Raw genomic sequence first — 15,373 nt, forward strand, 5'->3', positions numbered from 1 at the left:
TGGAGTAAGGTTAGGATTCTGAGGATATTGTCTTTTCTACAAGAAGGTTTAGAAAAGGGTTTATCCGCTAGTTCCTTAAAGGGACAGATTTCAGCTCTGTCCATTCTTTTACACAAACGTCTGTCAGAAGTTCCGGACGTTCAAGCTTTTTGTCAGGCTTTAGCTAGGATCAAGCCTGTGTTTAAAACTGTTGCTCCACCATGGAGTTTGTACTTAGTTCTTAATGTGTTACAGGGTGTTCCGTTTGAACCCCTTCATTCCATTGATATCAAGCTGTTATCTTGGAAAGTTCTATTTTTAATGGCGATTTCCTCGGCTCGAAGAGTCTCTGAGTTATCCGCTTTACATTGTGATTCTCCTTATCTGATTTTTCATTCAGACAAGGTAGTTCTGCGTACTAAACCTGGGTTCCTACCTAAGGTGGTCACTACCAGGAATATCAATCAAGAGATTGTGGTTCCATCTTTGTGTCCTAATCCTTCTTCGAAGAAGGAACGTCTGCTACACAATCTAGATGTAGTCCGTGCCCTGAAATTTTATCTACAGGCAACTAAGGATTTTCGACAAACGTCTTCCCTGTTTGTCGTTTATTCTGGTCAGAGGAGAGGTCAAAAAGCTTCGGCTACCTCTCTCTCTTTTTGGCTTCGTAGCATAATTCGGTTAGCCTATGAGACTGCTGGACAGCAGCCTCCTGAAAGAATTACAGCACATTCTACTAGAGCTGTGGCTTCCACTTGGGCCTTTAAGAATGAGGCTTCTGTTGAACAGATTTGCAAGGCTGCAACTTGGTCTTCTCTTCATACTTTTTCCAAATTTTACAAATTTGATACTTTTGCTTCTTCGGAGGCTGTTTTTGGGAGAAAGGTTCTTCAGGCAGTGGTTCCTTCCGTATAAAGAGCCTGCCTGTCCCTCCCGTCATCTGTGTACTTTAGCTTTGGTATTGGTATCCCAGAAGTAATGATGACCCGTGGACTGACCACACTTAACAGGAGAAAACAAAATTTATGCTTACCTGATAAATTCCTTTCTCCTGTAGTGTGGTCAGTCCACGGCCCGCCCTGTTTTTTATGGCAGGTAAAAAATTTTTGATTTATACTCCAGTCACCACTACACCCTTTGGCTTCTCCTTTCTCGTTGGTCCTTGGTCGAATGACTGGAGGTGACGTAGAGGGGAGGAGCTATATAGCAGCTCTGCTGGGTGAATCCTCTTGCACTTCCTGTTGGGGAGGAGTTAATATCCCAGAAGTAATGATGACCCGTGGACTGACCACACTACAGGAGAAAGGAATTTATCAGGTAAGCATACATTTTGTTTTTCCATTGTTCTCTCAAAGTACTAGTGATTGTTTTAAGGACAGATATAAGATAAAGAAGCAGGTATATGTGCACAATGTGATACAGTAATGAGATCTGATTATACCTACAAGCTCAACCTATTTTATTAGGCTGTGGCTTCAAAACACAAAATCAGAGCTTTAATATACAGAAATAAACCTTAAAAAGCTAATTTTCATACATTTTTTACTCTGCAGTTGGTAAAAAAAGCAATTGTAAACACATTAAGGGAAAAACTATTTTACAGTATACTGTCCCTTTAAAGGGAAATTAAACCCAAAATTTTTTTTGTGTGATTCAAACAGTGCATGCATTTTTTAATTTTTTTTTTTTAAATTCCACTTCTTTTATTAAAATGTTTTTGTTCCCATGGTATTCTTTGTTGAAGAGGTGTCTGGAGCACTACCTGGCAGGAAACAGTGCTGCCATCTATTATCTAGCAAGAATGTTAGCAAATGGATAACATTCTTGCAAAACTGCAGCTATATATTGCTCCAGACATGTACATGCTCCTGAAATAAAATGTGATAATAGAAGTAAATTAGAAAGTTATTTTATATTGCATGCTCTATCTGAATCATGAAATACAAATGTATTGAGTTTTAATAAATTCACTTACATAAATTGCCCATTTTATTTCTGTTTGTCTTTATTTACTGAAAACCTCCCCAATGAATTTACATGAAAATAGGATTTTTTTTATTTTTAAATAAAATAACATCTGTCCAAAACCTTCATATATTATCAAATGATGTAATTATCTGATTGTAAAATATCTTTATATTTTGCCATTTTATTTGTTTAGTTTGGATAATTCACTTTTTTTTTAAGCAAAATTAATGTATTTAATTATGTATTTTATAAATTACTTTTGAAATATTTGAGAACATCCTGAAAATGAAATTGGTTTGTGCTCTTTCTGTGAATTTTTTATATTTTTTTCAGCTTTAATATATGCACTAATCCATATAAAAGTCTGAATTCTATCTTTTCGAAATAGAATTGGACATCTTTGAATATGAATAAAGTTAAAGACTCAGATATTGGTAACATATGAAATGCACATCATTGTATTTCAAATACTGTTAGAAGCATTTTTTGCTGAAATTGCAGTTGGCCAGTGGTCATGGATTTTCCAACTATGCAATCTCCAAGTACCATGTGTTTTGGCGTTGGCACTTATAGCATGCATTACAAACAAGAGGCCTAGAATTGTATTGGCTGTGAGTCAAATATATGTAAAAGTTATTATTCTAGCACCAATACATTTTAACACAAACATTTTTGTAAATGTCTAATGGAACCTCTACAATATATCTTTGAATGCATTTAGTCCCACTGTCAGATTGCTTTTACATTGAATTTGTGGTGCAGAATCAGAAAACTTTGTTAAAGGAACATGGAAGTCAAATCTATGCTTTTTTTGATTCAGATGCAAACAAAAGCTTTCAAATTTTCCTTTTCCTTATCAAATGTACCTCTTTCTCTTTGTATCCTTTATTGAAACAAAGCTACTTTCCATTAGAGCATACTGTGGTAGGCTCAGGTGAATGAATATGTGCTATAAGTGTTGTGTTGTAACTCTGTTATTCATATAGCATACATCCCAACACTTGCAGGATGTGGGAGGTTAACAGCTTGTGGCCAATGGCCCACCAGTATGTTGTGGGCGGAGCACTGAACAATAGGAGTAGCGTTATAAACAAAGGGGCATGTTATGGGCAGAATGGGGCATTTCCAGGCAGGTTGTGCGTAGGCTTAGTCAGGCCATAAAAAATGTTTGAGAGAAATGATATAGTGCTCAAAATATGTGCACATTATTTCATGGAAAGGAGCAAAGCTTTAACAATGGATTCCAAGCCAAAGTGGTAACTTTGGTACCTGGAGCTCTGATAAGGGTATTCCAGTGTGTGTATATATATATATATATATATATATATATATATATATATATATGTATGTATATATATATATATATATATATATATATGTATATATATATATATATATATATATATATATGTATATATATATATATATATATATATATATATATATATATATATATATATATATATATATATATATATATATATATATGTATATGTATATATATATATATATATATATGTGTGTATATATATATATGTGTGTATATATATATATATATATGTATATATGTGTGTATATATATATATGTGTGTGTGTGTGTATATATATATATATATATATATATATATATATACTCTGTATATATGTGTGTTTATGTATATGTATATATATATATATATATATATATATATATATATATATATATATATATATATACTCTGTATATGTGTGTGTATGTATATATATGTGTGTGTGTGTGTATGTATGTATGTGTGTATATATATATATATATATATATATATATATACTGTGTGTGTGTGTGTATGTATACATGTGTCCAAATGGTAAATGGTGTGTGTGTGTGTGTGTGTGTATACGTTTGACACACTCATCCATTCGCCTGCTTAGCCACACAGCTCTCTGAAAGTAAATGTATCTTTGCTTTTTAATTCAAGAAACTCTGGTGCTGGAAGGGCACTGACTTTGACATGGTTGTAAATAGTGAATTGGCACTCATTTTCGGATTCACTGTTTACTTGAATTTATGCCAGCTTGTGCATTGCAGCCAGACAGTGAGCCCACAATAATTATATAATAAAACTATATGTTTTTCTCAGGAGCGTACATTGCCTACTATTTATAGAGTGGTCTATGCATCAGTACACTAAAGACAAGCAAATGGGTGGAGGGAAAATCAAGGAATGATAGGAGAATAAAATATAATTATTACTTAACTAAAGTCACAACTTTAAAAAGTTATTACAGCAACTTAGATGAGGATGTCACATAGGTTCTGCAAGGAGACTTCCATACTCTTTCATTTACCATCACTTTAAAGTGATTAAGGATATCTGGTCAGTCCTCTCCTGATACATATGTTTATTGGGATTATTTGCGTTGCAGGTGAAAGGCCACTGAACCTTCGAATGTCGAACCACCAGAGTCGACCACTGCAGCAAGTTATGTCAGATGGAGAACAACACTTAGGGAAGCAGATGTGTAATGAACTAAGCAGGCTTTACTCCAGCAGCGAGACCAACTCACAATCTTCAGGTGTGAGAATGTGATTAGTTTTTATTGCTATGCATGGCAGTGGGTTTAAAGGGACATTCCAGACAAAATTGGAATCCACATGGATGCATTTCAGTTTTGAATAGCAGTATTTTTGCAATATACATCTATTAGCAAAAATGCTTCTAATAAAAGCTATAGCTGTTTCAAAAGTGTATTTAAGTATGCACTGTGCACCAGCATTTTAAAACAGCACTTGCTCAGAGGGCCTGAGGTGCTTGTACCATCAGTTTGTTAATTGTTGACATGATACATGCCTCACTGGCACCTCTGAGCAGCTGCATTATTTAAAATGCTGGTGCATTGAGAATATCTAGCTATGCCTCACATGCATATGTAGAGAAAAATGTTAACACTAAAACAGTGATAACTTTTACTAGAAGCATTTTTGCCAATACATTTATATTGCAAATATGTTTCTATTCAAAGATGTAATTCATCTATGCGCATTTAGATTTTGACCAGAATGCTTTGTGTTGGTTTCACCATAAATATCAGCTGTCTTGTTAAGTGTACCCATATATATTATATACCATTTTTTAACAGGCCAACAGACTTTTCTTGTGATACCTATAAGGGTGCATTAAATAACAATAAGTTATATAATATAATAATAATAATAATTTGCGATTTATATAGCGCTTTTCTCCCTGTGAGACTCAAAGCACTTTACAAATATACCAACATAAGACATAAAAGTTAAGAGTTTCTGAAGGTCAGCTAAGCGGACTGAATGCCTGATGGAAGAGGTGGGTCTTTAGCTTTTTTTTAAAAGTCTGTAAGGACGGTGCCTCTCTGATTGCGCACGGTAAAGAGTTCCAGAAAGTAGGGGCAGCGTGGCAGAATGCTCTGGAGCCTGAGTTTGTCCTTATTCTTGGCACTGAGAGGAGGGATGTGTTGGCTGACCTAAGTGAACGGGATGGGATGTATTGTGTCAGGAGCTCTTTCAGGTACTGTGGGCTTTGGTTGTTTAAGGCTTTGAAGGTCAGCAGGCCAATTTTAAAATATGTTCGCCATTTAATTGGAAGCCAATGCAGGGAGTGGAGAACAGGTGTTATGTGGCAGGAGCGAGTTTGATTGGTCAATAGTCTGGCTGCTGTGTTTTGTACTGTCTGAAGGCGATGGAGTTCTTTTTTTGGGAGGCCCAAGTAAAGTGCATTGCAGTAATCTAGCCTAGAGGATACAAATGCATGGATTAATGTTGGCATATCATCCGGTGGAATTAAGTGTTGTATCCTGGTTATGTTTTTCAGATGAAAGTAGGCAGATTTTATTATGGAGGAAATCTGCTGTTTAAAAGATAGTCCAGCATCAATCAGCACTCCGAGGTTTCGTACATTTGCTGAACTAACGAGTTCAGAGCCTCCAAGCTCCAGGCCAGTTCGGTGATCGTGGGATATTTTTGATGCCCGGGGTCCCCTCACCAAGAGTTTTGTCCGGGTTCACTTTGAGACAGCTAGCATTCATCCATTCTATGAGGTCTGTTAAGCAACTGTTTATGCGGCATGCTGGGTCTGTAGTATCTGGAGCAAAGGAGAAGTAGAGTTGTGTGTCATCAGCGTAACAATGATACCTTAGGCCATGTCGGTTAATGATGTCCCTCAGTGGTAGTAAGTAAATTGCGAATATCATGGGAGACAGGATAGATCCTTGTGGAACTCCGCAGGCCAGTTCTGTTGGTGCTGATGAGCTTGATCCTGATATTACTCTCTGTGATCTACCAGAGAGAAAATATTTAAACCAGTTAAGGACTGTGCCTCCTAGACCACAGATGTACTGAAGGCGCTCTATTAGAATCCTATGGCCAATGGTGTCAAATGCCGCTGAGAGATCCCGGAGGAGTAGGATGGAGTAATCACCTTTGTCTCTTGCCATGAGGAGATCATTTACCACTCGGACTAGCGCTGTTTCAGTGCTGTGGCGGCATCTGAAGCCTGACTGGAAAGGATCGAATATGTTTAGGCGTGATAGATGGGCTTCCAGTTGAGTTACCACTACTTTTTCAATTATTTTCCCTAGAAATGGGAGGTTGGATACTGGTCTGTAATTAGTCATACAGTCTGTGTCTAATAAAGGTTTCTTTAGGAGTTTGTTTTACCACAGCTTCTTTTAGAGGATCTGGAAAGTCTCCTGTTTTTAGTGAACACTGCACTATTTTTGTGAGGACTGGGGCGAGTGTTTCAATGCATCCAGATATGAGCTGAGTTGGAGCAGGGTAGGGTGCAACTTTTGTATGGTGTTTTTAACTTCTTTTATATCCACATTTGTAAAAGTGGACCATAAACTGGGGCAATCTGGCATTCCATTGTAGTGGTTCTGGTGTGTAACTGTTTGGCCTGCTGTGATAGCTGTTCGGATTGAGGAAATCTTGTCTCTGAAGAAGTTCGCAAATGCTTCACATTTATCCTGAGAAGTTGGTGGGGCTAAGAATGCATGCTGGTTTGCAGAGCCTTTCTACTGTGCGAAACAGTTGCCTGGGTCTATTGTGGGAGAGTGCAATTTTGCGTGATAAAAATGAAGATTTTTTTCTGAGTTATCTTGGATTGATATTTATTTAGATGTTTGGTAAGAGCGGCTTTATCCTCTGGATCATGTGTTCTGCGCCACTTTCTCTCGAGCTTACGTCCTGTTCTTTTCATTTCTCTGATGGAGCTATCAAACTACGATGCATTGTTGTGGGTTTGGACAGTGCGTATGCGAGATGGTGCAATGCTTTCTAGGATGTCTCTCATGGTTTTGTTGTAGAGTCGGACTAAGGAGCTGGGGTCTTCGCAGGTGCCCATTAGTTCACTTAGATCCATATGTGAAGCTACATCCAGTGGTGTCACCCCTTTTAATGAGCGGTTTTAGACCAGGTTCTGAGGCTGGTGTCTGGTTGATTGTGATACAATGGAGAAGTGAATGGAGTGGTGGTCTGACCAGGTAACTGGGTTTACAGTTACTGGTGACACTTCTACAGGGAGTGCAGAATTATTAGGCAAATGAGTATTTTGACCACATCATCCTCTTTATGCATGTTGTCTTACTCCAAGCTGTATAGGCTCGAAAGCCTACTACCAATTAAACATATTAGGTGATGTGCATCTCTGTAATGAGAAGGGGTGTGGTCTAATGACATCAACACCCTATATCAGGTGTGCATAATTATTAGGCAACTTCCTTTCCTTTGGCAAAATGGGTCAAAAGAAGGACTTGACAGGCTCAGAAAAGTCAAAAATAGTGAGATATCTTGCAGAGGGATGCAGCACTCTTAAAATTGCAAAGCTTCTGAAGCGTGATCATCGAACAATCAAGCGTTTCATTCAAAATAGTCAACAGGGTCGCAAGAAGCGTGTAGAAAAACCAAGGCGCAAAATAACTGCCCATGAACTGAGAAAAGTCAAGCGTGCAGCTGCCAAGATGCCACTTGCCACCAGTTTGGCCATATTTCAGAGCTGCAACATCACTGGAGGGCCCAAAAGCACAAGGTGTGCAATACTCAGAGACATGGCCAAGGTAAGAAAGGCTGAAAGACGACCACCACTGAACAAGACACACAAGCTGAAACGTCAAGACTGGGCCAAGAAATATCTCAAGACTGATTTTTCTAAGGTTTTATGGACTGATGAAATGAGAGTGAGTCTTGATGGGCCAGATGGATGGGCCCGTGGCTGGATTGGTAAAGGGCAGAGAGCTCCAGTCCGACTCAGACGCCAGCAAGGTGGAGGTGGAGTACTGGTTTGGGCTGGTATCATCAAAGATGAGCTTGTGGGGCCTTTTCGGGTTGAGGATGGAGTCAAGCTCAACTCCCAGTCCTACTGCCAGTTTCTGGAAGACACCTTCTTCAAGCAGTGGTACAGGAAGAAGTCTGCATCCTTCAAGAAAAACATGATTTTCATGCAGGACAATGCTCCATCACACGCGTCCAAGTACTCCACAGCATGACTGGCAAGAAAGGGTATAAAAGAAGAAAATCTAATGACATGGCCTCCTTGTTCACCTGATCTGAACCCCATTGAGAACCTGTGGTCCATCATCAAATGTGAGATTTACAAGGAGGGAAAACGGTACACCTCTCTGAACAGTGTCTGGGAGGCTGTGGTTGCTGCTGCACGCAATGTTGATGGTGAACAGATCAAAACACTGACAGAATCCATGGATGGCAGGCTTTTGAGTGTCCTTGCAAAGAAAGGTGGCTATATTGGTCACTGATTTGTTTTTGTTTTGTTTTTGAATGTCAGAAATGTATATTTGTGAATGTTGAGATGTTATATTGGTTTCACTGGTAAAAATAAACAATTGAAATGGGTATATATTTGTTTTTTGTTAAGTTGCCTAATAATTATGCACAGTAATAGTCACCTGCACACACAGATATCCCCCTAAAATAGCTAAAACTAAAAACAAACTAAAAACTACTTCCAAAAATATTCAGCTTTGATATTAATGAGTTTTTTGGGTTCATTGAGAACATGGTTGTTGTTCAATAATAAAATTAATCCTCAAAAATACAACTTGCCTAATAATTCTGCACTCCCTGTAGTCCAGACTGAAACACTAGATCAAGTGTATGACCTTTTCTGTGGGTGGGAGTGGTGACGATTTGTGTAAAGTCGAGTGTACTCATCAAGCTGAGGAGATCCTGCCCAATCAGGGATAGGGTGTTGTCAATCCAAGTGTTGAAGTCTCCTAATATAAGCCATCTGGGGTGTTCAAGGATTAAGCCAGCCAAAAGGTCTGGGAGTTCCTGAAAAAATCTCTTCCCATCTCCTGGGGGTCTGTATATTAGCAGTATTCGGAATCCTCTCTCTATTGAGAGGCTGGCAGCTACACATTCAAAAGATTGGGTTTTGTGGACTGATATTGGTCTGGGATTTAAGGATGATTTTGCACAGATCATAACTCCGCCTCCCTTGCGATCTTGTCTCAGGCGGTGGAACACTGTGTAATTGTCTGGAATAGCTGCCTCTAGAAAAGTTGAAATGTAATACTGTAATTTTTTTTTGCAGTTTTCATTTAACCATTTCTACCAAAACTAGTGTAGCTTAAGAAAATACCTCCCAAAATAATGTATTATTTCAAAGTAATTTATAACAAATATAGGCCAGATACTACAAATCTGGAATTATTGGTTTAATGCTAAAATTTTCTGTGCTTGGACTGTAAGTTAAATAACCTTCACCCAATTCAAAACTGCCACACAAAGATCTATAGTTTTAGAATTTAGACACCTACGGGTATTTAACCCTTTTATCACCAAGGACAAAAAATACAATTCAGGGGTAGAAAACGCAAAAGAAAACACTTTATTAAAATAAAATTTATTTAAAAAAATACAAGTATAGTTTATTAAAATAAATGTAACTTTTTTTTTTCCAGTAGATACAGTATTTACTGGGAGAGGAGGGCATCATTGGATTTTTGGGGGCATCACTGGATTGTTTCACTCCTCAGGTATCCAGTGATTGCCCAGTGACCATTGCAGCATGCTCGTATCAATCAGTCATAAAAGAATTCTGATTTTGACGTACATTACAACTGTCTACATACAATAGGTGTAGGAAAATGATACGGCCACTATTGCTTACATAGAAATTAGTATATGTAACTATTGTTGCTGTGACTGTCAGCTTATCTCTCTCATTTTCTTTTCTCTCTCTCTTTCATGTGAATTGGAAAGTTGTTTAAAATAGTTTGCTGTATCTGAATCATAAAAGTTTAATTTTGACTTGACTTTTTTTAACATTGAGTGGACAAGTCATTTTTTCCATCTCCACCAGTAATATATATATATATATATATATATAATTTAAGCCTAAATGTATATGTTTGCTAATATATTGTTTTCTTAATCACCAGCAGATAGTCTTGGAATGCTTAAAGATTACTCACAAGCAGCCTTAAACAGCACAGAAAGAAAAATCATCAAAATGGAGCCAGAAGATGTGCGATAGCTAGCAAGACAATCTGCTCATCATTCCAGGAGTTTACCAGTGCAACAAGCAAGCCTTAAACCCTTACCAGTGTTGCCTCATCTAAATATACAATACCACATTCAAAGCCAAAGCTTACAGACTGATACCATATGTAAAAAGAGAAGCTAGACTGCAGATACAATGGATCTGACGGACACACATTCCTTTCATTGCCTTCACTATAAGGCATAGCTCACAAATTAATACAGTGGGCTTCCAATATTTATGAATGTAAAACGTTTCTGTGTAAGTTATAGAACAGCGTAATTATTAGAACATGTATTCAGTTTTCATAGATGTGAATACTGTTCATTTTACTTGAAATTTAGTGTCTGTTGTATCTATTCTAGATATTAATATTAACCAGCTTAGGTTAAAAAAAATATCCTTTACATTACAGGAAGGAGAGATAGGGTAACTTAATAATTTGTTTGCAATAAGAAAAAAAACCATTTTGAATTTGTGTTCGTAAGTGGAAGAAATGTATGTATGTAAATGATATATCCTTCAGTAACGTATAAGCAGTACTGGGAAAGGCATCTTGTCACACTGTGATATGGATTCTTTAGTAAATGAGCGACAAGAATAGATGTCCTACATTTTGTTGCTTAGCTATAAAGAAAAGAAGAATCTCATAATTATTGTGACTGTCTGCAGTGAACTAAATTCTAGAGAAAGAGATATCTATTAATAATCATTTAAATATATATATATATATATATATATATATATATATATATATATATATATATAGTGTGTGTGTGTGTGTTTTTGTTGTTGTTGTTACATAAATTAAAGGGCCATAATTATATAGTTAAACTGTAAAGGTCAGTTGAAAAGAAAAATCATAATTACTGGGTAAATGAGATTTTGTTTTAATGAATCCATTTGGAAGGGAACAAAAATAAATACATCTATACTGAAGCTTGTAGGTAGAGAATGTAAGCAAGCGTTCTTGTTCTAGTCATTAGGATTCAATAAATAAAACAGGGCAAGTTAAAGCATTAAAGGGACATTAAACATTAATATTTTGTGCTATTGGTAAAGTGAGGCACACACTCATTGAAATAAAAGTACTTATTTTTTAATAAAGAGACCATTAATGTCCAGTTTACCTTATGCAGGAGGTGGTTGCATACTGAAGATGTCTTTAACTCTGCTAATTGCTACACAGTGATAACAGATCAGTTAAGAAGCTGTTTGACCCTTATTATACAGGTATTTGGAAATGTAGTATGTACCTTTCTCACAGAGGTAGAGCATTTGATTAGCTAAACAATCCAGGTAGTTCTCTGTCATTAAATTCATTGTTTATCTTTGGACTATTCAAAATGGTGGCACTGTAGAGCCAAAGCAAAATAATGGGTTATTGTATGAGAGAGGGCTCTGAGCCATAACACTTATTCCCAGTACTGCTTATAACACCAGGGCTGGTGTCACTAAACCTGTACATGTTCTCAACCAAAAATGATTCCTCTGCGGTTTTATTTAATACATTTTCCCTATAAGTACTAATAGCAGCAAAACAGAATCATTTTGAGTGTTTCATTTGTTTTATAATTTACAACATTCCCACACTTTAAAATTGAACTTGCTGATTTATATGTTGACTGTAGGTTTACAATTCTCAGTGACACTAGTTAAACCACCTTACTATAAGCCATGCTTTGCTAATTCTCACACAGGGGCCTTTGCATACCCTTTTTATGTTCTATGTATTGGAACAATTCCTTTCCATTTTAAATGTTGCTTTTACTAGGACATGTCTTACATTAAATGTTATTATTTCCGTTTAGATCAGCATTGGAAACTCCAGCTACCTTTACAAACTAGAGTGCAAAATATTCCTTAAAAATTCATTTTTGCCCCTGTACTCCCTGCGGTCTTTATACTGCAAGCTTTTGCTTGATGCTGTACACTTTGATACTAATTGTAAAACCAGTTCTCTACATTAATGATTTAAGCATTAGCTATATAACTACCATTCCTTTCTGTATCATTACATTTATTGGGCCAAATCCTACCTGTTTTTGCTGACACCTGCCCTGTATTAATGTTGTGGAAATTTTATGTTTAGTAATAAATATATGGCTGGTTCTTTATCTTCTATATAAAGAGCGGTAATCCTTTAGGTCTTGCTTTCACTGTAAACAAAATGTGAGATGTGTTGTCTGCACTGTAGTCTCAAATCACTGTAAACCTTCACACGTTCTATTCTATTCTTGCTTCTAGTTTGTGTTACAGTAGTGAAAAAATAGACTAGGTCAATGACAAGCTTAAAGGGAAAGTTTACTCAAATATTTTCTCCCCTTTAATTTGTTCCCAATGATCCCCTTTACCTGCCTGAGTGTATTAAATAGTTTACAAGTATTTCCATTACCCTTATATTAGCATTTGAAATATTTTATTTAGCTTGTGGTATCTCCACCCATCCTGAAAGTTTTTGGCCTCAAGGCCAAGCTGGGTTAACACAGCGAGTAGAAGAAATTACACTCCCAGTGGGTTATAGAAGAGCTAAAATAATAAAATCTTAATTTTCCATTGTTCTCTCCAAGTACTGGTGATTGATTTATGGACATATATAAGATAAAGAAGCAGGTATATGTACACAATGTGATAAAGTAATGAGATCTGATTATACCTACAAGCTTAACCCATTTTATTTGGTTGTGGCTTCAAAACACAAAATCAGCTAATTCATATACACAAATAAGCCTTAAAAAAGCAAATCTCAAACATTTATACTCTGCAGCTGGTAAAAAAAAGTAATTGGAAACACATTAAGGGAAAAACTATTTTATAGTATACTGTCCCTTTAAATGTACAGTTGTATTCTCAGTTAGTTCCTTGTGATGTAAAATATTGTCTGTGGTAGTCTTTTTGTATCTTTGTAAGAAATCAGGTTTGTCCTCATGGGTCTTGGTTGAAATTATTCCTAAAAAAGTACCAGATTTTAGAGTTCTATTAAAATATACTGCATAAGTGTTATTATAAGGTAAGTGACATGGCCATTTCTTTTCAGGTATATAAGCTTTAAGACAATACATTTGCAGTATATTAAATATAGGTTCCAAACTAAATTATGTTCATAGAGCAGGGACATTAATTTGAAGACACACACCCAACCTAATAGATGTAAGGTTTTTATTCACACACACACAACCTAATAGATGTAAGGTTTTTATTCACACACACACAACCTAATAGATGTAAGGTTTTTATTCATGCCCTCCTTGAGTTAGAGGACATCGATTTAGAATTTTAAAATGAGCCTAGAATACACAGAGCTAATATCAACTAGACATTTGCATTTCATTTATAATTTTTCTGTGTTTTCATGGTAATAATGTATCAAAGATCAAGAATACTGCCTCTTCATGAGTGATAGCTGAGCAAGATAAGTAACTATTTTGCAAGAAGTTTATTATTTCATTTGTGTAAATGTTTAACTTCATTCTTATGAAATAGAGATTCACATTTGCATAACTTAAAAAGTTTTGCAGTTTTAATGTGTACTAATCTGTGCTTATACAATCTATTAACATACACACTTTCTACTTTGAGCAACAACTCAAACGGTTTGTTACGTGATCTCTTTTCTAGCTAAAAATCAAACTGAGATAAGCCTAGCAGAATAGATTGATTTTATTTTCAAATTGCTAGTCTTCATTAAAGGGATACTAAACCCAAATATTTTCTTTTATGATTCAGATAGATAGATTTTTCTTCGGTCTCTTGCTATCTTTATTTGAAAGAAAACAAAAACAGGAATCTAAGCTAAGGATTCAGCAAGTGCAACCCAGATGCTGGAAAAAAAATGGGCTGGCTCCTACGCTTACATTCTTGCTTTTCAAATAAAGATAGCAAGAGAACAAAGAAAATTTGATAATAGGAGTAAATTAGAAAGTTGCTTAAAATTGTACGCTCTATCTAAATCATGAAAGAAACAATTTAGGTTTAGTATCCCTTTAAAGTATTCACGTTGCCTTGTATTTATTAAGTTATTTATTATATAAGTTGCTAATACATATGTTAATAGTGTATTCATGGAACATTAATACTACACAGCTTCAATTAGATCTTTTACAGCATTAATATGTGAGCTTTTCATAATGCTTGCATTAAAGGGGATATGTGATCTCTAATTACAATCAACAACATTTGCTCTAAGATGAAAATTGTGTTTATAGAGTGCATAATGCAGCACAAGCATGTCAGTAGGTAATAATCTATATTGCAATTAAACATTTTAGAATATACTTGATCTGTTCTTGTTCCCAGAATGGCAGTGATTAACACAGCCTCAACATTAGTTAGTAATCCCTGCTCAGTCTGTATTTCCATCCCACTTATTGGTACTCTACCTGGCACGATTGACTATTTTGCACAGAATTTCAGATAGTCTTAATTCTAAATTGTATAATGTGTGTAGGTGTCTTAATGTTATGCAGATATTTTATGTTTAGTAGTAAGAGCTGGAAAAAAGAAGCCTTTCATCTAAAAGTTCACAGATTCTGTAGATTTAAATTTTTATTTTGGAAACACTAATGTATTTAACTTCTTATAATTAAAGTATATAATGTATATATTTTTAATTGTGTTATGTGTGTTATTTTCTGCAGTATTCTTAGGAGATGAAAAACATCATTAAAATGGCATTGCGTCTTTCAATTTTTAATCTGTATTAATGATCAAATCACATAAGATGCAGCAAAAATTTGTTTCTGATTCAAATAACTTTTGCTTCAAAATCTAAAGAAAAAATTGCATTAAAAATTGTGAGTCACATCGTGAAGTGTATGTGGAAGACGTGGCCAGATGTCAAGTCAAGGGAAACATATGGGAGTTCCCCCTTACATACTGACAGGAAGAGGTTTATATATATAGGCTCCATCAATTAA

The 15,373-nt window shown here is 35.8% G+C and overlaps 1 protein-coding gene across 4 annotated transcripts in view; it reads left to right on the forward strand.

Annotated features, from left to right (window-relative positions):
* The window catches only part of NAB1 (NGFI-A binding protein 1), a 94,313-nt gene extending 79,246 nt beyond the window's left edge, over window positions 1-15,067 (forward strand). Inside the window, exons 7-8 of one of the 4 annotated variants that reach the window (XM_053698619.1) lie at window positions 4,351-4,500; window positions 10,357-15,067. In XM_053698619.1, the coding sequence (XP_053554594.1) occupies window positions 4,351-4,500; window positions 10,357-10,451 (245 nt within the window). In that variant the 3' untranslated portion in view covers window positions 10,452-15,067. The remainder of the gene's footprint in view (window positions 1-4,350; window positions 4,501-10,356) is intronic. The other 3 variants (XM_053698620.1, XM_053698621.1, XM_053698622.1) reach the window with 3 other exon arrangements.
* Window positions 15,068-15,373: the final 306 nt, after the last annotated feature.

Source organism: Bombina bombina, chromosome 1 (genome assembly GCF_027579735.1).
Source record: "Bombina bombina isolate aBomBom1 chromosome 1, aBomBom1.pri, whole genome shotgun sequence".
Lineage (NCBI taxonomy): Eukaryota > Metazoa > Chordata > Amphibia > Anura > Bombinatoridae > Bombina > Bombina bombina.